The sequence below is a fragment of the Amia ocellicauda genome, chromosome 4 (genome assembly GCF_036373705.1).
Source record: "Amia ocellicauda isolate fAmiCal2 chromosome 4, fAmiCal2.hap1, whole genome shotgun sequence".
Lineage (NCBI taxonomy): Eukaryota > Metazoa > Chordata > Actinopteri > Amiiformes > Amiidae > Amia > Amia ocellicauda.
The window spans coordinates 26,492,636-26,517,057 of NC_089853.1; the positions used below are offsets into that span (position 1 = coordinate 26,492,636).

The 24,422-nt window shown below is 35.6% G+C and overlaps 1 protein-coding gene across 2 annotated transcripts in view; it reads right to left on the bottom strand.

The window, feature by feature from the left end:
* insyn1 (inhibitory synaptic factor 1) overlaps positions 1-21,684 on the bottom strand; it is a 34,367-nt gene extending 12,683 nt beyond the window's left edge. Inside the window, exons 1-2 of one of the 2 annotated variants that reach the window (XM_066701668.1) lie at positions 21,504-21,684; positions 19,973-20,287 (exon numbers count right to left, since the gene is read on the bottom strand). In XM_066701668.1, coding sequence (XP_066557765.1) covers positions 19,973-20,116 — 144 coding nt within the window. In that variant the 5' untranslated portion in view covers positions 20,117-20,287; positions 21,504-21,684. Of the gene's footprint in view, positions 1-19,972 lie in introns of both variants that reach the window. The other variant, XM_066701667.1, reaches the window with a different exon arrangement.
* Positions 21,685-24,422: the final 2,738 nt, after the last annotated feature.

The window sequence follows — 24,422 nt, forward strand, 5'->3', positions numbered from 1 at the left end:
TTTTGTATGGATTGCACAATTTAGAATGAAGGTCACACGTAAAAATGGAATGGAAAACGAGGAACATAACTGATGAATAATACAAAAATGAAAAATAACCAACAAAATAATTCAAAATTCTGGGCATGGTTGGCTTGAATCTTGGCAAATGTCAATGCCTACGTTGACTGTGATTCCTTGGGTAGTGGTGCACAACTGGGTTGTATGCTGCTGAGGTTGGTTGATCACAAAATTGGCCTGAGTTTTGTCGTCTTTAACTACAAGAGTAGCAGTGCTATCAGTGAAAACTGCCTTAGTCCTTAGTCCTCCTTAGAACGCCATAGCTCTGCTGTATGATAAGAAGCTCATGACCTGAAAGTGTCATGAAGGATGATATATGCATATTGTCTTTATCCAGTCAGTGCAAGTATGAGCTGAGTTGCTTGACAATTGTCAATTCCATTTTGGGATGGTATACAAGAGAAACATTGCCGATTGAAATTTACAAACAAAAAAGAACTGTTTAAAAGAAATATGAATATTTGAAAAGCATGCACTGGCTTCACATGCCAGGGTTAGCTAGATGTTATGTTTCGCTCTATCAGAGAAGCACTCTCTCTGATGCAACCCCTGATGCAACAAATCCCTTTCCCTGATGAAATTAGCAGAGCCATTATTGCAAAAGATGATTTACCTGCAAGCATCACAGAAGAGGTAAATGTCCTATCACTTTGAAATACACAATTCCCTTATTGCACTAAGGGACATAACTTAATTTGAAACTGGTACTCTCACTTAAGTACCTCACAGCAGAGGCATATTATTTTCATTTATGCCTTTTTGTGTTTTGTTGCATGTTGATAGATCACAGGAAAAGGTGATGGACAGGTAGCACTGTTAAATTGAAGCTATCCATATATCCAATTAGTAGGTACATCTATAATGTAAGATTCAACACACTGCCTTGCCAATATTCCTCTATCCTCCCTGGAGGAACCACTGACTTTGGGTTCAGTTAAATTTGTCTGTGTGGTTATCGATCCTGGCCTCTCTTCTCTAGACAACAAGGGCACTTAACTGTGCAGCTGTATGTTCCCATTTTTTTTTGAGCGGGGGTGAAGTTAATGTGATGGTCTAATGTTTATTTAAGGCTAGGCTAATGCTTAATAATCCTATCAGTTATGCGTTTTAAAAGCCAGCACATTGCCATATTTTATTAAGCTGTCAATATTCACAGATAACACATAATAAATAAATATTTCCAATTATCTAAGCAAAGTCAAGAATTCACAAGTAGATTGGTTAACTGAACTGGATGGATGGATTTTGCTCCTTGTCATCGCTATACGATTTGCTCTAAACTCTGTCTTCAGTAATTCTGATAGAATAATAGCAGGAAGAGGGAGAATGTTAAGCTGTAGCGTGTCAAACTCGGTGTGGGTGAGTGAACCAAACAAATTTGCCTCTACTTGGGGGAATATCATGGGTAATTGAATAGCAGCAGTTTCAGACACTGACATGGGGTGCTCAATTCCACATTTTTCACATGACCACAGGCAATATAAACCACAGCAGAAGTGAGCCAAGTCACTTAATGGTGAGATGGCCTGCAGTAAGCACCATGCTGACAGTTGAATATCTAATCAATCCACTGTAGTCGGCTGTTCGTATGTGAACCGAGAGTATGCAACAATATGCACATTTGCACAGACGCAAACTAACTTGCTGATATTTCAATTAATAACAAGAGATAAGTGACATATACACAGTGAGATTTATCAGGCAACTGGCTTGTGCGGTTATTTGGTAAACTGCAAATGTCTTCACTTTATGACCATTTTTTTTCTTTTTCGCAAAGCACTGTAATTAACTTTCAAAACATCACCAAGCAGCACCGTTCTGTGATATGTGTACTACTGTGGGTGCATGCACAGTTGTTCTTAATTTCCCACTGCCAGCAGCGATTGAACGTAATTTAAGCTGCTGCTCTTCAATTAAAGTGAATTGTGACCTAGGATAATATCACTGAATCTGTCTGAGCGAAGTCACAGAGAATACTCATATGATCAACATATTGAGCGTTACATCTCTCTTTAAATAGCCATTAATAATATCTGGAGACAGCAGTGCAGCCCTGGCAGCCTCACCCCCGTGCTGTTCTCCCACTAGTTGACACATTCTTATTTTTTTATTTCCTGTTTAGTAGTTACTGTGTGCCAGCTTGTCCCTGAGGCTGTTGTCAGTTCCATTTCACTGCCACATTTATATATTGAATTTATATATATATATATATATATATATATATATATATATATATATATATATATATAGTGTATGTATAAACACACATACATATATATTATATATATACACCGATCAGCCATAACATTATGACCACCTGCCTAATATTGTGTAGGTCCTAAAACAGCCCTGACCCATCGAGGCATGGACTCCACTAGACCTCTGAAGGTGTGCTGTGGTATCTGGCACCAAGACGTTAGCAGCAGATCCTTTAAGTCCTGTAAGTTGCGAGGCGGGGCCAGCACATCCCACAGATGCTCGATTGGATTGAGATCTGGGGAATTTGGAGGCCAAGTCAACACCTTGAACTCGTGATTCATCAGACCAGGACACCTTCTTCCATTGCTCTGTGGTCCAGTTCTGATGCTCACGTGCCCATTGTAGGCGCTTTCGGCAGTGGACAGGGGTCAGCATGGGCACCCTGACTGGTCTGCGGCTACGCAGCCCCATACGCCATTAACGCCATAACTATTAACTTTTAATACTTGGGATCGGGGTTGTCTCCGGTTGCCTGTTATAATCAAGTTATGTATTTTTCGCCAAATATTTGAACCCAGTCCGCCTGCTGTTATAAGCATTACAACTCCATGATTGTTTCATGTAAGTCAGCATGCTACTACAAACTCCTATGCACAACAGATTCTTGGTAGCGTATATTTTATATAAATAGTGCAATACAAAGTTCTTTTTACATTAATCAAACTGAATCTTCACTTAGGTGTAAAGTTCATTCTTCCAAAACAGATACCATCTAGTTCAATTGCCAGCTGTTCACAGTTTGCATATATGCAATCAATATTTGTGTTTATAACAGTATAGCATTATGGTATAAATAGTACACACGTAATATGTATTATACGCACACATTAATTGTGTGCTAACCTAATGAAGGATACTAAATATAAATATAGGGCAATCCACTGTATCTTGTTACTCTAACTTCTTTTAAGCCAGAATACTAAAATGGTGACAGTTAATTTATTCATATAGATGACTTGGACAATTTAAACTGCTTTTGTTTAATAATTTCCAAAACACTGGTTTACTCAATTTTCAAGGTAATTCGGGTACAATTTTCAAGACTCAATTCAAGCAATTAACCTACAGAAATAAGATTCCAATTGCACCAGTAACAAAAAAAAACTCGTACTATATATACTATATACTGACATCAATGCCTGCAGTGCATAAAGAAAAAGTAAACCAACAGATGAAAGTATAGTAACCTTTGAAAGACTTTAATGTGCAAAACTAATTTAAAAAGACCAGAACAGTGACTATATCAGGAACAATAGCAGTGCCACCAGGAAAATGAGGGATACATTAAAAATGTAATGTCTAGCGATCGTCAACATAGCCTTCAATGCCATGTCCAGATCTGACACTGGGAAAAAGTATGGGCTGATATATTGCTTTAAATACACTTCAGCAATCCAACCAAGCACTGACTTTTCATTTAGACCCTATCAGGTATGACAGGCACTTGCAAGGAATAAACCTTACTGTTCTCACATATTTCTTGCCTCTTGGTGATGTCTCCCTGTGTAGCATTCCACAATCATACATCTACACACAGCTGCTTTCACGAACAAGTAATGGAACCAGCCAGATTAAGAAACAGCAAGAATGGCATCATCGTTAAGAATAATTGTGTCCCTGAGGGTTGAGAAGACCTCCCATAAACCCCTGTGGTATGTATATTACTAAGTATTTTAAAGTCAAACAGTTGTTTCCTGTTGAAAGTTGTTCCCCACTTCCAAAGTGCTACTATTTGATGTTTTTGGAAAGTTAATTCCACAGACATGGGGCACAACAGCAAAAAAGCTCTTGCTCCAGTCCAATTTGACCTTAAGGAAGAAACAGTAACAAATGTGGGAAGCATGTGGAGAAAATGACACAAGACCGTTAAGGTCCTTATGGTAGCGTATGACTGCTTGCTGAGAATGGAGCCCATAAAAACAGTATATGTAAAGTTTCTGAATTACCACAGTGAACTGAAAGAAATATTAAGCTCTCCCTTCAGTTTGTCTGGTCACAAATATATTGTTTTTGATCAGTAATGTTTTTCTAGGGTGGGAAATCCCTATGTGCAATTCATTATTTCTATCAGTACTTCAAACTATAATTATCTGTTTATCTGTAGAGTTGAGACCATGAAAGAAGAAACATCAAATATAACCTTTATTACCTTTCAACAGGTACAATTGTTTGTTGAATATGTAGAGGGCTTCTTTTGCATCAGTGCCAAGGTTTGCTTTTGCTTCAGATAAACACTTTTAAATTATTCCATGGGTGAGCTGAATCTTTGCTGTAGCTTCAATTTAAAACTTGTCTGAAAGGTACAATCCTTATGTGGAAAAGACCACAAGCCACCTTTGCCAGGCTAACGTGAAAATGTGTGTATTCAACGTGGTTTACAGGTTGCAGATACCACAAAAAGTTTCGGGCCTTCCAATAGGTGTCTGTCACAAACACGCCTTGCAAGAATGATTAAGTATGCAATGCACTCTCCCATCAAAGAAAGTTAAAGAATAAAAATGGGCTCTGTCACCTGTAAAGGTCCCTAACCCTCAGGTAGAGTGTATTTATGAAATGAGGATTTGGGATTCAAGGACAGAAACAGGGGCCTTTAGACTGGAATGCATTTTAATAACTTCTGTGGAATTTATAAATCACTGTAGGGATCTGAACCACTGAAAAGACAGCGTGCTAAGACACATTATCTATCATCAGAACACAAAGAACATGTACTGTGGAGCAAAGGGCGCTTGCTTCCCCCCAAAAAGGGCTTTTTTCATCACTGTAAAATATATACATACGCACATAAACATCTATATATTCAGAGAAAAGTAAAAGTAAACTGTGATTGTGTTGTCAATGTTGTATGCAGCAATAGCGCACCTGTCAAAACTAGTGACATATATTTCAGCTATGTCAATATTTTGTTAATCCATCTTTGGCTATGTTAAAAAAGGAGGTGCTTCCCAGAGCCTTTTGATAACTCTCAAGACTGATATTAGGCAAGAAATAGGAGTAATGAAGAAAATATTGATAGATGTTGCATACATATGAAGGGTGTGTTTCTTAATTTAATCATAATAAATAAAGACATGCCTTTTGCTAGGAATGTGTTACATCTGTAGCTAATGAGTACAAATCACGTTACCTCTGTTATGTGAAGTAATACTGCTAGGGTTAAACCAGAACTTTTTATATATTACAAAAACAAAACAAAACAAAACAAAAATATCTGAATATGACAGGCTTTAGGTTCAGAATTTGTCCAACTCTCATTCTGTGCTGCAGTCCTGATTAGTATTCAGTATCTGTAGGAGCAGACAGGTCTAAATATAGAAAATAAAAACATTAAACCACCTCCTCCTTGCACTCCATTTCAGCTATGGGTAATGGGAAAAAAAGTCAAAATTTGGCCGTGAACCAGCAGCCTTGCTTCAAATGAACTATTGGGAATTCCTTTTTTTATAGATCCAGTTTTTACCACACAGAATTAATGGTTGGTTGTGGATCTGCTGTGATTTGGTTTGATTAGTCCATTGGTGCTGATGTACTTGTTTAGCATTGCTTTTGAAATGATTTCCAAAAATAACATCAAAGGTTAGAGTTAGGTTATACATGTCCATAGTAAGTTATGATTGGATTGGTAAATATATCCTATAATGTTAGCACAAAACCTTAATACTCGTAATATGTGAATTGCTAAGAGAAGGGAAGTTTAAGCTGAATGTAAAGAGGTTATGCTAATGTCCCATTAAAGGCTGAACAGATGCTTTGAGATATTAGTTGGAAGATTATCAAAGCTTACATGAAATTGAAAATGTTGCTCTATATACTATAAATATAAAAGTTTGAAACTAGCAAGTATTATGTGAACTTGCGTGCTTTCACATTCTATACATAAGTGCATCTAGTTAGTGCATCACTTAGCCAGTCACCAGCATGGTAATAAAATAACAAACATCATAAATTGGAGCCACTAATAAAATACATCTAAAGGAATATGTTATGAATAAATAAATACATAAATAAATAAATAAATAAATAAATACATGACAAATGCAGGTAGTGTAAACTTTTCTTTGAAATGTATTTACAATCTGCAAGCTGTCCTAAATCATTCTAGAAGCGTCTTCTGTTACGTAATAATGCATTTGCATGAGTTGTACAAATGTGTTCTCCCTTATTGCAAGCCCCCAACAAATCACAATATGCTATTATTATATTTGGTCCCATGCAGTATAACACCTTATGCAGATAAATTATGTATACTCTATAAACATAACAACAAAGCATAAAACATTGAATTATTATGTAACTTACAATACATGTTTCTCAAATATAGACTGTGATTTTAGTCACCCACATGTGATCATTGATCATTTCCACTTTCTTCAACCAAGACTAAAAACAGAACAATAGATCCAATATGATGATTTACAATTAGCATTACATTTTGAGAGAAATAACTTAGCTGCCATCACTTGAACTTGTGTCTTTTCTTTTTACTGATGCGGTGGGTTCATTTCTTTAAAAAAAGGTCTTGGGAACGGAACTGTTTCGGTCAAACTCATTGAATTTTCTGGCAGTCAGATGATAATTCTCCAAGCAATGCTGCATTTGGAGCTGCCAATTTCCAAGTTTTAAAATTACCATATTGGAAATACTGCCCTAAAGTTTCCAATATTGAACATGTTGAACTTACAAGCTCCAAATGGAGATAGTAGGTTTGAAAAATAATATTTGCATTAATTTAGGGGCAGCAGTGTGGAGTAGTGTTTAGGGCACTAGACTACAGAGCTGAAGGTCATGGGTTCAATCCCAGTTGGAATAGACTGCTGCTGTACCCTTGAGCAAGGTGCTTTATCTAGATTGCTCCAGTTAAAACCCAGCTGTATGTATTTAAAAAATAATGTGATATATTGCAACAATTTTAAGTTGCCCTAGATAAGGATGTCTGCTATGAAATATACAGCTATATATTCAGAAGTAATGCACATTTAGACTCCATAGCCTTATGTATACATTAATCACATTAAGGCATATAATTGTGCTTCATGGTAAGCTTGAAAGTCTTTGGCCACTCATATTATGGTGACATTGTAATATTTTCTACTTTTTTACACCTGAATATTTCTCATCAGGAAAGACTCATGGACAATTGGAGAGCTTGAGCCATTATATTTTAACAGCACTGTTTTGCTACATGAACCTAAAGGCATTAGTTTATTTTTTTGTGATATGGGAACAAAAAGCCAGGTAAGTTGTTTTTAAATGTTTATTTAAATTCCCCAAAATTACACAATACCCCAATACTTAATGAAACTTGATTCCTCAAAATGCAGGGTAAATTAATGGCAAGAGATTCTACAAAAGAAGTGTATTGGCTTTGATGCAATTATAAAGAAATGCTTACACTAAGTTACACCCTTTATTCTTAATTGTATAGGTCCTATGATAATTGTTATAAATGTAGTTCTATGTGAAGAAGTGGCATTTATAAAAGCAGTGGAACCATTTATTTAACAAAGAGTGTCGCTTTATCCTACTGGTTATCGAGTGCAAGATCTCCAGGATATGAAGATCGATAATGCATCTCCTCTCTCTAGAGATAAAAATCTTCGTGAATTCTAAAATGGAACATATTGATTTAGCTACCTTTTTCAATTTTTAAACTGAGATTTTTTTTCTCCTTCCTTTTTGCTCATATTACTAAGTCAGTCTCAGACTGATTTAAGGAAAACAAGTATCTTTACAGTATCTTTACATTTTGGCTGATGAGAGTTATGTAATAGAAACATCAAAGGGCCAAAGCAGACAACTCCAGGTCTTAAGGGCAAAAGTGTCCTCTGGAATTTCCACCCTGGGTCCTAATTACTTATAATTACTTATTTGTACTAATTATTTTGATAATAAATTAAATCACTTGTCATTTCCGGGTATTAATCCATTAAAAAAGAAAGATACTTTGAAAACATGCAGGAGTCCATCTCTTGAGGATTGGTGTTGCCCATCCCAGCAAAATTGTGGGTCTGTATTATTAAGGCATAATTAAGGCTGAGCTCCTTTAATAACATATGTGCCATTATTAAAAACAAAATATAACAAGCTAAACCCTATTGCAACTTGTAGATAAAGTTTTATGATGTTTAGTGGGTTGGCGGGGGGAGGGGATTATGACCTAAAAAGAAAAAAGTAGCAGGACTGAAAGGAACCCATTAAATGATTTACAAGATGTTTTGGGTTTAGCTATTTTGCTTTTCTCTACTTTGTTTTTCTCAAACTATGACTTAGTAGTTGCATGACTGATTCATGAACATGGCCCTTGATCTTCTAAATGATTCCTTACTGACAACAGAATATTCATTTTCTTTTATTTTCTTCATGGCCTTATGTAAAAGAAAGATGGGGTACAAACTGCATTGCAAATCCATCCTGTCTTTCTAGCATTATAAATATTTGCTCAAATCAGAAATAAAAACCAATTGCCTAGGACTACATTTAATATAAGGGTGATCGATTTGCCTTAGAGCAAGCAGTTCTAGCTTGAGGAAACTAGATACATTTTAATATGGGACTGATTTAAGTATGCCACATCTTTTCTTTGTATTACCATATCTATAACCCCCTCCTTTTTGCCTATCCATCACAATAAGAGAGAATCTGACAAGCAGAATGTGAATTTGGCATATATATATATATATATATATATATATATATATATATATATATATATTGTATGTTTCATTTTACCGCAAAAGTGTTTTGTTTTGTAAATCTTTTCACAGTGCATACAATTTGATTGTAAGCCCATTTTTGAATATGTAAGTTGGCTAGCCTTCACACTTCATTCACTGTATACTACCTCCTCTCCTTCAAGTGACTACATCTCTACGAGTGGTAAACCGCCTGCAAAAACTCAGTACAGTGCCAAAAGCCACCTGGAATATTTTGCCATGGGGATTACTGTAATTAGTGCTGCAGTAGAGCGATTGACAGCACCATAGCTGTTTTGCTCACTCAGGGTTACCATTTACCTCAAGAAAATAACAAAACAATTAAAAGAGTTAAACATTTAAAACAAACAAAATTGTGGATTTGGAAAGCCCTTGAAAAACATGACTCTGTGACAGATTATTTAAGGTTATTTTTGTCTTAAGAACACACTTTGTGTTTTTTATTTATTAATAAATAAAGGAATACAATTGCATTTCTTTTCATAAAATATCCTAGCATTTTGTCCTGGTGATTCCAAATAATGTGATTGGTAAAATATAATGGATATGATATACACATCTTTCAGTTATTCCTTGGCAATACAAGCAGGAAGATGAAGCCATAATTTCCATATTTAGCAATTAGGGAAAGATAATATTGCTGTACACATCAAGGCTTGTTAAGGAGCATTTAATTAATTCGGAGAATGCAAGTACATCATTGAATACACAATCATTAACTAGGAGCAACAACTTGCACACGTCAGCTTTAGGAGTCAAGGCATCAATGTGAGTTTAGACATCAATAATTATTGATTGAGTGAACACCTGAACTCAGTAAATAAATAATAATGTCCCTTTTTAATATAAACTCTACACAAATGTAAAGCATTAGCGATTCAATAGTATTTGGGATATTTTTCACCTTAGGCCCTAGCCAGGCCTATTCAATTATCCACTCATCTGGGAACAATTATCATTCATAATAAAAACAAAAATCTCTTATATTCTGAAATGTATTTATTATTTACTTTATTGGGGAGTTATGTGGAACCAAAAGAGACTGGTGCTATATGTTATATTGCTGTTGTTATTCTCAGCTTGGTGACAAATCTGACTGTGCTTACTTTAAAAAAAAACAAAAAAAAAACACATTTTGGTCGTCATAGTTCCCTAAGAAACTAAAACTTGGGTTTCAAGTTTAAAGATGCCAAGATGCATATTCATACATATAGATGCACATTTGAACTTCTGGACATTTCCTGTCCCTGCATTTGCTGTGCTGCTTTGATTTAAAACTCTTCAGTACACGAGTGGGTCTGTGATCAAAGCAAAACACTGAAAAACAATCTGAGAAATACATACATTTACAGATGTAACAGCAGACATGAATTATCATGCAGCCAATATTATAATATTCTCATTATGAATACTTATATTATGAATTTATTTTGTATGTATGACAACATTTTTATCATGCAACATGAAAAGCTAGTTGTATAAAAGGAAGGTGCAAACATACAGAAAGGTGTTATTTTAAATACCAAAAGACATGATTTGCCTGTTACCAGACTGGCAGCGTATAAATCATTAATCAAGACGACAAGATTAGCTGTGAAAAGGAATAAATAGGTAGGTAATTTTTGCTACATTTATTTCATTGCAACTGCAAAAGTATTTTTCCATAAGGAAAAGACAATAGGTTGCATTAGTGGTGTATGATGATTTTTGTTGAAAATTACTGCTGCTGCTGCTGCTACTACTACTACTACTACTACTACTACTACTACTACTACTACTACTACTACTACTAATAATAATAATAATAATAATAATGATCATATAAACTATAATTTATATATACAAACATTATACTAATGAATATGTATAGTATATTTTAAAATACTACTACTAATACTAATTATTATTAATAACTAATAATAATTATTAGTAGTAGTAGAAGAAGAAGATGAAAATGTGTGCAGAGCAGAGGTCTTGTTTATAAGTATTTTTTCTGTCTTCCACTAGGTGTCTCTAGAATAACCACTGACTATGGGCTAGATAAGACCCTATATTACAGAGAAAGGGTTTTTAGCAGAAATCAAAACAGACTGTTTCCCACAGCTTTGCATCAACTTTTCATTTCCTCTCATGCTGTTTGCCTTTCTCCAGTCTTAACACCCCAAACGTGGGCAGACGATTAAATTCTGTTTTAAAGCCGTGCCAGGAAAGAATCTGATTTTGTGTGTAATTCCATGACCTTGGCTGTGACTGTGGAGGTCACTGCCTCAGCCTTCACCACATCTATTGCATGTTTTAGCCAAAGGAGGACATGCAGTGAAACTGTGCCAATTAGTCATAATTTGCCTTTTGGCAGTAACAAAATCACACTGCATTAATAATGCAGTGAAGCTTGTGGGTTCCTTGACTTGTGATGCAGATCTTAATGGGAAGAGATATAAGTATGTAGAACTGAACAAGACTTGAATCCAGGGATGCAGTGATTCATGGCTGACTTCCTTTTTATTCACTGATATGTTTTATCTGGTTTCCTTTTCCCTTGTATTATTTGTTCAGGGACTCTGTATGAACATATTTTCTGATATGACAAAAATATGTTTTTGAATGGCTTGAATACATCAGCTGATGTAAGCAGAAGCAAATTGTCACTCGGCGACCTTTTTTCAGATAGTGTCCTATCATATAAAGAAAGAGCTTGTTTTTATGTGTTTTCTTTTAATCTCTGCTCATCTTTGTCCTCATTCAACTCCATACACATCATGTTTTGTTCCTGTGGTAGTAATATGAGTCCATTGAATGCAGAATATGAACACATATGTTTATGAGCCTTGTTTGTTTTCCTATGTTTTGTGTTGCGGTTGATCTCTTCTCTTGATTAATAGTTATATAAGAGCATAGTCAAACAGCCTTATGGCACAATAATAATGTAAGGATTATAATAAATGGTGGCATGTTTTTTCAGAATATCTGAATATTATCAGAATTTCTATTATATCCCACTATAATTACATTTTTGTAATATATAAATTGAACTGGCCAGCTTAATGATCCTTATTTCCTCTATTGGCCTAGATTTAAACTCAACCTGAAAAATATAGTCCTCAGTTGAAATTGGTCTATATAATAAATGAATCCCAGCCTGAAGTGCATCTTGATAGATTTAGGACTAAGGTAAGCCTATACAGTTGTTAAATAAAGCTCTCAGTGTAGCTCGAGGCAGTTGTCAGCTCTGTGTCTGTTCATATCCAGTCCCATTGTCGCTCACCTTTTGTTAACAACGAGTCATTTGTTACTCCTCGCATGAGGGGGATTTGGGGTTGAGTGGTAGGAAACCCCCACGCAGACATCTCTGCACATGACTCACTTGACACCTCCTCAAAAGTTCTCCTCACTGCTATAATATTCCTGAAGAATATTAACATTATCTCTATAAGTGAAGGAAGTGCATCTTTGCATCTTTTTTGGTTTGTTTTTTGACGTCCTTTTTTTCCTTCTTCGACAATTTAAATGAAAAGACGAATCAAATCCCAAACTGAAACCTAGAATGAATTCACTTCTACTTGTCCTGTCCTTTGAGGTTTATGTGTATAGGTCATCACTTGATACACTACAATGCACTGCGTCCTGACAACTGACCTGTGGTGTTGAGCTGTCTTTCAGCATCATACAATATCTTTCTGTGTGTATATGTGAATATATGTCATCGACATCATCATCGACAGCAGCAGCCTTTATCGATCCACTGCTGAAGGAAGGCCTTCTCATGATACTTCCAATTGTTTTGATATACAGCGACTCTTATATATATTTATATAATGATATTTATATAACTAATACAATTAAATTGTGGAAAGCGTCTAGGGCAGATTTTACAAGTCTGTGCTGCAAAAACATAATTCAACTTGCAATTGAAAAGACAAGGCATATGATAAAAAAGGAACCATCTGTGTATATGTTGTCATGCGCTATTTGTGTGTGAGTCTTAAAATTTCTGAAGATATAATATTTTGGATCAAGATATCAGGAAGAAAAATAATGGCATATGGAAACAAATTTGTTAGTTTTAGTGAAAATGAAAAATGGAAAGATATTAATAGTCCTGGGCTACATGTGAGAGAGAAGTCTTTAATATTACCCCTGGTCTTACACACCTAATCATATTATTGTGTGTGTGTGTGTGTGTGTGTACCCAAATAGTTTTTACTGAACTGCATGTTACTATATGTATCTAGGATCTGACTTCTGTAATAGAACCCCACTATACATATACAAATAACTTGATTATATTCAAAGTGATTCTCAATTACTTGAAGGGGGATGTTGTGCATTAAAGAATTGATGCTGTTTTGAAGGCAACTTAAAACATTGACCCACCCACCAATAACAAACTACAAACCTGTACAACATTTATGAGTAGAAAAAAAAGTACCATCTTACAGAAAAGGAAGCTGCCACTGAGTACAGTACTGTGGTTTGCTATTAGTGGGTGGATTAAAGTTTTGATTTAATCCTAGCCCAAGTCTCCTGAAACTACAATGCTGTGTAAAACCATTGCTTTTTAATTTGAACTTTAGAAATGAAACTTTTTGTTTTCTAACCAAGGTGCCATGATACCCCTCCAGCCTGACGCTACCACTGATAATCCCCACACATGAAAAATAATTTTCAATATTGTGGCCCCCTAGACATTTATTTTTCTGTTTTTAAATATATTATTTAACAAATCCACATTTACATTATTATACATTATATTCCTATAATGAAACCCCCCAAAAAGCTTTAGTAACATTGCTTTTCTACTATGATTTTTAAAGCAGAAGATTGTTAAATGAAGACTAAACAATCAAACAGAACACTTGGTTGTCCTATGGTTGTTAAAACGAACTCATCACATTTATTCTACAGGCTACAATAAAATTTAATTAGATGGTTTTGTTAAATTACGGATAAGGGATGATTAGTCTTTAACTGTTATGGTTGCCAAATAGCAATAGACAGGGCACTGGACTAAGAGAAAATGGGGGACCAGAAAGTACAATTATATAAATGGGGGAAAGGAACTGATTGCATTTTTCAATGCTTTACTAATGTGTGTAAAATAAAATCATGAACATAAAGCAGCAGTTGTATACAGAGTTATGTAGACAAGCAGAAGTCCTGCTAATCCAATGGGATGAAGAAGTCAATAGGACATTGCATATTTTGCTCACTTAATGGAGTTGTTATTTTCTAGCCTTTTATCAAAAGGCACAAGGGGATTACATGCTTGTCATTATTTACCTCCCGGTGTACAATTTAGAAGGTTAAAAGTTGTTTGTTTATTTGTTTGTTTATTCATGTATTTATTATTCTAGAAGAAAGCAATGATGAGCTAATTTGCAGAGATATCAAACTCCTATGGGCCTGCTGTTGTACAGAAAATCCAATGAGTCCTCCGTAACATCTGCAGATCATGCCCCTGATTTCTCATTGTGATGTCTCATGCCTGACATCTGCAGATCAACTCTCTGATGGCTCATGGAGTCCTGAAATACTGCCAGTTTAGAGGGAAGTTGTGCTATAATGGTGCACTTCAAGGGGGGCAAATGGGAACAATTCTCCTATTTGTGCAGAGAGAAATAATTTTATAAGGATAATTTAATAATTTACTATTCAGATTTTAGAGGCTAACACAATGTCTAGTAGTCTTCATAAAAATTGTTATAAAAGGTAAAAATGTAATCTTACAATGACTTGAATTAAAGTGCATATCATTTTGTCAAAATTGGCAGTTTGAAACTGATCTATTTACCTACCTATCAGTTTTTAATGTGGTTTCACTTTATTACAGAATCCAATTGTATTGTGTATATAGCTTACTAATTTATATTAATCTAAAAAGGAGTTGTCTTTTAACTGTCAGCAGATGCCTTATGAAATATGGAAAATGAATTTGAAAATTGAATATTTATATAATACACACACACAAGTAACAGATTGATTTAGCAAAATTGTCATTACTATAACCTCGGAAACGCACAGTAGTAATAAATGATAAGTGGCCTTCAAGTGCAGTTCAGCTGGTTCTCTGTTTTTTTATTTGTTTTGTTTGATGAGTTCTTGGTTATGTCATTTTGCCCTCAGCATAAGCCTCAGAGGTGTTCTGCCTGCTGTGCAATCATAAGCATGTGTGGAGGCCTCCAGCTTTATAAAATCCTTTCCTAATCTCCAGTAAATTGACTGTTTCTACTGGTGACTAGGGGACCTCACTGAATACAGTAAAAAGAGATCAGAGCCAAAGCATTTACTGATGCCCTGCATGGTGGTGTTAACTTCATGAGTTAATATGTCATGTGAAGGGTGTCTTTATCATATATGTGATATCATGTTGTGCAGTTTAACCCACAAAATGAAGCTGAGTGTTGTGCAAACCATGCAGAATTACATCTCTTATACAATAGGAGACACCCTTCACTTAATGATCAAAACATATTAGAAGTTATTAACTGGATTCTACCAACAAACATATGTAAAAAAGGCTGATTTTAATACTTTAGCCTCCTCCTTTATTCTTTTTTTTTCTTGCCACATTGAAATGATTTGCCTCTGGAATGAGCCACAGTACAATGACAGTTATTTCTTCTTGGGTTCGTTAGGCATGGGAAGGTCATGTATTAAAACGAAAGCTGAAACAATCAACTATTGTATATACATTAAAAATATAAAGCTCATTAACTGTCCAGTTCCTCCAATGTGGTGAAGAAAATAATGTGTGCATAGTTTTAACATTATTGATATTAATTTGCCCAAAATTACATTTGTAATGATGTGCAATTTAAGATGTGTATTTTTTGTTCTTGGCTGACATTTATAGAGCTATTCAAGACCATTATAAGTGTCATTAAATGTATGCCATATAATGTGCCATATTTAGTTGAAGGCACTGCAGTACAATGTAATTTACATTCCAGGGTATTACTTTAATATAATAAGATTGTCATACTGTAAATACTGAGCTTTAATTTTACTATTATTCATTGTTGCCATGTCATACTTCTTTTAGGAAGTATTATAATACTATTTTCAAGGACTGGACCGCATAAGCTTTAACATACCCTCACTAATTATTAAATACAGTTACAGTACTTAATGGCATTTTCTTGAATGGCAGAGGAGTGTTGTTAAATTGCAATTTGTTGATCTTTTGATAAACATGAGTTAAGCATTGGTGGTTAATTGAACACAAATGTTTAAAGAGAGGATTTATAATAAATTGAGACCTGCTTATTTCTGAAGTTTATGAGGTGGAAGTATAATGTATTATATTCTCAGTCATGGAGGAATACCCAGAATCCAAAAAATGGATTTTGTTATATTGGATTGTGTTATGTGCATCATAAAGCCATACTCATACTGCTGTGTCCTTAACACAACCCTGGACTGCTAGGATGTACAACAGTGAGAAAAGAAACCTGACTCAGCAGTGTATTCATGCAAAAGAACACTAAAAAAAATCATAATGGAAAAAACAGATTTTGTAATTGGTGAGTTACTGACTGCTTCAAACCTGAAAAAAAAGAACGTGTAAAATGCCAAGAACTGATAACTTCTAGGATACATTAATTATCACACTTAAAGCATAACATGGTCATTGCTAAGTACATATTATAAAACATGTATACACTACTTTATAAGCACAGTGATACATTTTAAAAGTCTGATCAATTGGGAACAACATAGGCCCTACATTCTGTTAATACCATGCAGCATTATTCAGAGTTTAAGGCGTTTAAAGATGTATTTCACAGCTGCTGATCTAAAGTGTTACCCCCTTGGGTTTAAAGTACACCAGTGAGAGTTCTATAATAACCAAGCTATTAACACTTCATCATTAGCTTACCACTTGTTTATATAGGACAACTGCCCTGGTGATAATAGCATACACTTAATCATCATTAAACTCCAGTTACGCAGTGTCAATATTCTGTTAATATATTTTTGGGAGATCAAAGAATTTAAACAGGCATTTTGTGCACTTTAATCTAAAGTGTTACCATGTATTATTTGTGATACTCTGATATTGGAAGGCTGAATTTGTAGAGGTTGATATGCTACCAATGTGGTAAGTTTGGGAGAAGCCCTCACCCCTCTCCTTTCTAAGGTCATTTGATCTGCGGTGTTGAGATCAGTCTCCCCCACTCATACATGGTATTGATAATACACTATGGACCTTGTCTCAAGAAAATAAATGGAAAGACATTCACATGAGTACTGATATTGAAATATATCAGATATCAGATATGAGATATTGAAGTGGCAAAAACTCCTGATTAAATCCATTCTGATTTCATTTTGTAACACAATGAAATGTGGAAAAGTCCAAGGGGGGTGAATACTTTTGAGAGCCAGTGTAGCAGACCACTGCCTACTGAATTACTGTGGAATCATATATATACATATCAAAAAGTTGATATTATACTCTTAAGAATAAATAGCAATATAACCAGTGTGATGTTGACCTTATCTTAATCATTCAACCGTGATCTACTTTCTATGGCTAGCAATGAAATTGAAGATTAGGCCTGTAAGTCTGTAGGATTGTGCTTACAGAAACACAGAGGTGGCAACATTTGATTACATTTTTAGGTCTCCCAGTGGTCTTTGTCTGCTCCCTATTGCTTTAGCACTGCCATGTGTGAATGTGTCACGAGTAATTTTTTAACTCTGATATGCATCATATGTCTTGTAGTATCACATCCTTGGAACTATGGCCAAATGTTCTTACATTTCCAACAGTGATATTGTATTAATTTGTTTTTCATTATATATTCGGCAAGCATTGTATGCAGATTGCTGCAACATCAAAGATTGTAGTGCAAGTGCATTGTATGTACATAGCAAAGCTATTGATCCCTGACCAAAAAGATCCTCCTCACAGGGGACAAACAACTGTGAAAAAACAATCTCTGACTGAAACACGAGTATAGTTTTTCTTATTCATAGAGGTAAGTCCTCTACAAACCTGTGTCTCTTAAGTACAGATAAAATACATAGGCTCCTGCTGTTACCTAAAGACTTTTTCAATGATAGAATCTTGCAAACCCAGTTCAATTTATGTATCACAGTTACATTAAAATGTCTTACCTCCCAAATGTATTTTAAACTAATAGTATTTTAATTCAGAATCCAAAATCCAGTAACATATATGTTGAGCTGCTAGAGATAAAATGCCAACGGCCATTTGCACTTTAGGGTTGATGCGGGTGTTACAGAATTTACACCATTAGGATTTCCTGTGGTGTCTCTAAATGATAATCCCTTGGTATCACTAACAGATAATCATCCACTGTAAAATACTTGAAATTATTAAAAGCAGGTTTACGATTTATGTTTTTAGGAACAGGCATCTGTAGTTCTACATTTACAGCAAATGTAACCCAAAAAATCTAGTGTTATTTTCCCTAGGTAACAAATTATTTAGCAAAAGCTACCAACAAACATAAGTAAGCTTCCTTCATCATTAAATACAGCATTGCTGAATATGTTTTCATTTACAGCAACTGAAAAGCAACAGTAAAGAGGTCAGAATTTGGTGACTGCCAAAGCCAGAAAGGATTTCAACAATGCTCAAACTCAAAAACAACAGTAAAAATTATCGCAAATATGCTGGTCTTCACCTCAACTCAGTTACCATTTTCCCAACATAACCTCATCACTCCTAAAGCCTGTCAAGAGTTAATGTTTAAGGCACCTTTGACAGACTCTGACACCATGATCAAATGGATAACTCAGTTAATAACTGGCCAACAGCACAATTCTGCTTGGAGGTGAGTGAAAGATGGGGGAAGGTGTCACTAGGGCAAAGCAGAAGCTCACGCAAAGCAGTAAGGAGATCTTCTGGACATTCCAGTTTAATTAGAGAGCCTTTTGAGGATTTATACAACTTTCAGGGAAGGACAGGAGTCTGCAGGGTATGATATGACCTTAAATCCTTGCTATGTACACAAGAGAAATACAGTATATTTGGCATTTTGAAAACAAACAAGTACACAATTAGTTCCTAAGTGTACGTTATAGACCAAGCCGAGCACCTCTTTTGCTTTGGCAAACTTTTCATGAGGTAGACCAAACCGTGCATTTTGAACCTAAAGGGAAGCCAGTTAAAGACTACTAATGCCCGTGAGGTGTGGACATAATCTGCTAACAAATCTCTGACAAGCTCAAGCTCTCTCCGCACACACACTCTAACCTCTACAGCACAGACACACTGATGGAGAACGAGACACACAGCCTGATGTTTATTGAGACAGACACTTGGAGCGACAAACTGAAGTTCACAGCTGTACACATTATATACAGCCATGGATAAACTGGAGGAACATGTACAATAATTCATTACTTCTTGATTTGAGTGTAAAATGTGGTCAAATGTTTCATTTTACCCTTTTACCCTTCCAAATTAAGCCACAATTGGTTAGGTTTATTAGGCTTTAATTGAATATATATATATATATATATATATATATATATATATATATATATATATATATATATATATATATAATTATTTATCTGTTACACTTATTTCTCTGTTAAAATCTCTCCATATTTTTAAGCTGTTTATCTAATCCATGTTAACATGTTATTTCCATAATTAATATGGTGTCAACCTCAATTTTATAGTTGTACATTAATATGCCTTTCAATTTCTAACTCCATTTAATGCTTACCTATCACAGTGGACTGCATCTTTTTTCAACTATACAACTAAATATGTGCTAAGCTCTACAAATTTCATATTTTATTTCCTATGAACATACAGACATACACAGCTATGCAGAGAGATTCAATATATTTGTGTATGAATGTTCTCAATCATCAGGTACATATAAATGACAAACCTGCATCAAGGTAGAGCAAATGCAGAAATAGACCTCCCCCTTTCCCCTTCTCCCCCCTACCTCTCGGAGTTCCCTTGCCACCTCCTTCAGCTCTTTGAGAATCCCCTCTAGCTGGTCAATCACCATCTTCATGCGACCGCGAATTCGCTCTCTCTGGCTGGGGGTCTCAGTGCTGTCCCGGGCCTGCACTCTGCTGAGGGACATCCTTCAAAAGGCGGCAGAGGCGTGGGGGGGAGCCGAGGGGTCCATTTCTCTCGCCGTGAGCCGCTCTGATCCAAACAGGAGCCCCGGCGGCGCAGGGAGATCTCAACATCTTAAAGCTCTTGCAGCAAAGCTTACAAATCCATGGCCTCAACAAAATCTAGACTCTTCACACTAGTCCAGATCACCACCATGTTAAAAAAAGATATAGTAAAATTATTAATAAAATAAAAAACCCACAGAAATCCGCTTGGTCTCCTACACAGATGTGCGTGTCTGTAAATCACCACAGTCGGCTTATTGGTGTTGCCATTTTGTTTACATTGCTATCAGATCATATTTAATGTGATAACTTTCTTTACAGAGATTATCTTGCAAAAGTAAGAACATTTGCAATTAGTAACTTGAATAAGGTGCTCATTTTGACCTCCTTTGTAGCCTTGCAATATCCCAGTCTGTTGCTCAAATTAATAGCCAAGCAGTTCCTGCTTTTTTTTTTTTTTTTGCTACATTGTTGGAAAAGGAGATTAGCTTTCTCTCCTTCTCACATGTATCCCCTTATTATTTTTCGTGGTAAAAAACAACTGTTAACACAAGAGATACTCCCTGGGTCCTGTGTACACTCTTTTCCTTCAATTTTGAATTAAAAAAATAATTATTTTTGAAAGAACATCAAAAGCTGTTTCAAATAATGATTTCTTTTGGGACATCAGAAATGTGTTGTTGGTTTCCACGCAGTGGAGCGCAGATCTGCAATCTTTTCTTCAGCATTTCTGTATTCCATGCTAGATGTATGAGTGAAATGAACAGATATAAATAAGTGAGAGATGAAAACATGCCAGCATCATTCATAATCAAGATTTGCTGCAAAGAAAAATGAATACATAGACTGACATCAGAGAGACTTTACTGTCCTTTTTTTGCCTGCTGTGCGCATCTTCATGTTTGCTCATAGCCCTTCAATTTTCCTTGGATGCCAATGACAGAAAAAAATTGAATGAACTGAAAATAAAATAATCGTGCCAGAAACCTGCCTTAGTTGCTAAGGGAATCCAGTCTGGGATGCATCATGTTTCTTCAGCAAGACAAGTACTGATGGCATTAAAAAAAGATCCTGGCCGAGCCCAAGAGGGTAAATCCCAGAACTGTTTTGTTAAAGGAAGAAAAACAAAGCTGTGTGGAAGAGACGAGAGAAAAACATTGATTCCATGGTGATGCCAAAGAAAAATGTAATGCTTCCTGCATGGCACTTAGAGATCAGGCAAAGCTTTGCTCCTTCTCCTTTTCCTGTGCTGCAAATGCAACACCTACAACCATGCTCAAGAATTCTCGACAATTTGCTGCAGTTAAAATATGATTCACATCCACACTTTATCCACTGTCCACAGACCTTGTTCTAGATCAACAGCTCTGTATCCAGGCTTCCTTCTCCCAGGTCCACATATTGCTGCCGGTGAACCGTATGGCGAACTGCATGGATAGCTGCAAAGCTATAGACATCCTGGTAGTTCTGTTGCAGTCTCAATCTCTGTATCCTTCACACACACACTCTCTCTCTCGCTCTCTCTCACTCTCTCTCTCTCGCTCCCTCCCTCCCTCCCTCTCTCTCTTGCTGTCTTACCAGACAAAGCTGCTTCTGTCAGAAATAGAATTCATTCAGTGCAGCTTATGGAATTAAGATGCAGAGAGAACTGATAGTGATTAAAAATATAAAAATATCCTTCCTGCTGCAGGTGCCTTTGTAATTTTTGCTCTGCCTAGCTGTCATCAGCAAGGTGAGCTTGGATTGCCAATGCAGTGACACCTTAGATATTAATGGGGCTGGGATTGCACCAGGCAGGCAGTGTCAGTTGCCTCGCAGGCTTGTCATGTGCTGTGTCTCCCCCCCTGTCCTTGCAGCCTGGAGCATCCTTTCTGACTGCCTAGACAGAGAGGCTGTTGCTCGAGTTAAAGGGGCTTCAGTTCGGTTTGCTGCTCTGCTACTTGAGGAGGAGGGGCTTGCTGCTTTAAAGGGACAGGACCCTGTAATATAAACTGCATCTCTTCTGTGCAACCCTTGTAAAGTACACCACATAGACATTTTCGTACCTGTAATGAATTGCTCTTAAAATCAGTGTTTTCCTCTCGTACCCTTATGAAAATGAATCCATGTGATTAATGGTGCTAATTCCCGATTTTACATACATTTTGTGAAGATATTGTTCTTTCAGGGAGAAATAAACTGAATCAAATAATCTCTGAAATCCCTGTTATATATTTACAGTGTGTTAGGCAATAATTCTTTTATACTGATCATACCAGTTTACTGATTAACCTAAAGCATTGGTAGGTTGGACTTCATTCACATGAGTACATTAAAAAATTATAACAATAAATATTTTTTAGAAACAAATCTAAGTGAAAGTGGACTTCAGAGATTTTCCACGGTGATTATCATTAATGGTTCTATAAATTGTTCTTCTCTGCCGATCCAATGGCCTATTATGGGCCGTTAAAGCCCAAACAGTACGCCGGACTGACGGCACGGCATTTGTCCAGTTTGACAATCGGACAATATGGGCCTGAGAGCTATTATAGAAAGATGCGTGTACCGATGCTATACTTTTTGACATTCAAATTCAGAATTAGATTTATATTCTAATGTTCTAAACCACTAGTTGTACAAGTTATGTTAAACTACTTCAGATTTTTGCTTGACAAGTGCAGAAAAGTAGGAATCGTTTTCTGTTGCTATGATCACACAGCTCAGTAATTTAAAGCACAAATATTTAATAGCTGAACTCTTTCTGTTATGTTTTGGCAGTATGCTTTGTAGTAGGCCCTAGATAATAAGGTTTGATAACCCACAGTATTGAGTAGGCACAGATTCAGTATGAGTCTGAACTTACAAGCCCACATCTGTGGAAAGAATGCTGAAGGCATCACTGGTGCACCAATGATTGCCATTCACATACAAAAGTAGAATAATTTAATAAGGAGGGAATTTATGGTTACTGAGTCAAGAGAATATCACATTTCAAGGGTAAAGAAAATTTTTAATTCTGCATCAGGAAAATATTCTAAATCTAGCCCTCATACAAGGCACATCCAAAGTAACTCATACTGTGTGATGTGTTTCTCGCATTAAGCTGTTCACTAATAAAATAAAAAAAGTGGAACAACAGGTATTTGTAAATTACATATGCATTTTTTGTATTTTATTCCCATTTTCAAAGATTCTTTCCTGTTTGCTTAATTGATTGTGAAAGACTAAAGGCAGAATGAAATACTACTTATTGTGTCCAAGGGAAACTATTATTGTTGAAATTAATACAATAAATTAGGTCCATAACACAGTGTTGGTAGGAGGACCAAATATCGTTCTTAAAAGAATCTTCCACATCAAACACTTGTTGACTGACAGAAACTGATGAAATGCTTTAGGTGTTCCTGACACATTAGATTGTGTCACTATTTGTAGGCTATGTATGTTTGCTTCCAATAAAGGGACTCTCAGTTGTGAGGTTGAGGGGGCAGATGTAACAGCAAATGTGAAAGGAACAAAAAACTATTCAATTAGGTTAGCCATGTGTATTTGAGACAATCTCTTAATCTAATCTTAAATGTGCAGGTTTTATTTAGAGGCATAGTAGAGGGAATAGAATACATCTCCAACTGGTTTATTCTGCTTTACCTCCCTATCCTTTGGGATTTATTGTGTCTCGGGACAAATGGTTTTTCTATTTTCTAATTTTCTATTTAATGTAGAAGGGGGTCATTTTCTCATTGTTTCCTTTTGAATACTACATGTCAGTTATCATAGTAACAACAACAAGAATATCTCAAATGGCTGTTAGTATTATTATTTATTTATCAGCAGATGCCCTTACCAAGTGGGACTTACTGATTGTTCAAGAAACATTTTCAAAGTTTAGAAACCAAAATCATTTATTTTTCAAATATGAATTTCAAACCCAACAATACAGTGTGTTGGTATAAAAAAACATTATATTATTTAAACAGCAATGAAAATACAAAACATTTTTCTGGTATACTGGTAATTGATTGTATGATACTGTGAAAAAATAAAAAAAGCTACCTTTGGAAAGATGAATTCTAATCAACTGAATTCGTTGGAGTCTGTCAAAGTCATTTCTTTAAAACCCAACTGCCAAAGCTTTCACAATGAATTGCTAAAATATGAAAATGCCAACATGCATTACATGTGGAGCTCAATCACTTACTTTGTCCATCATCTTAGATTTTGCACTCTATACACAAACGGATGTCTTTAGGTATTATATAGAGTCTTACCAGAAGTCCTGTGTGT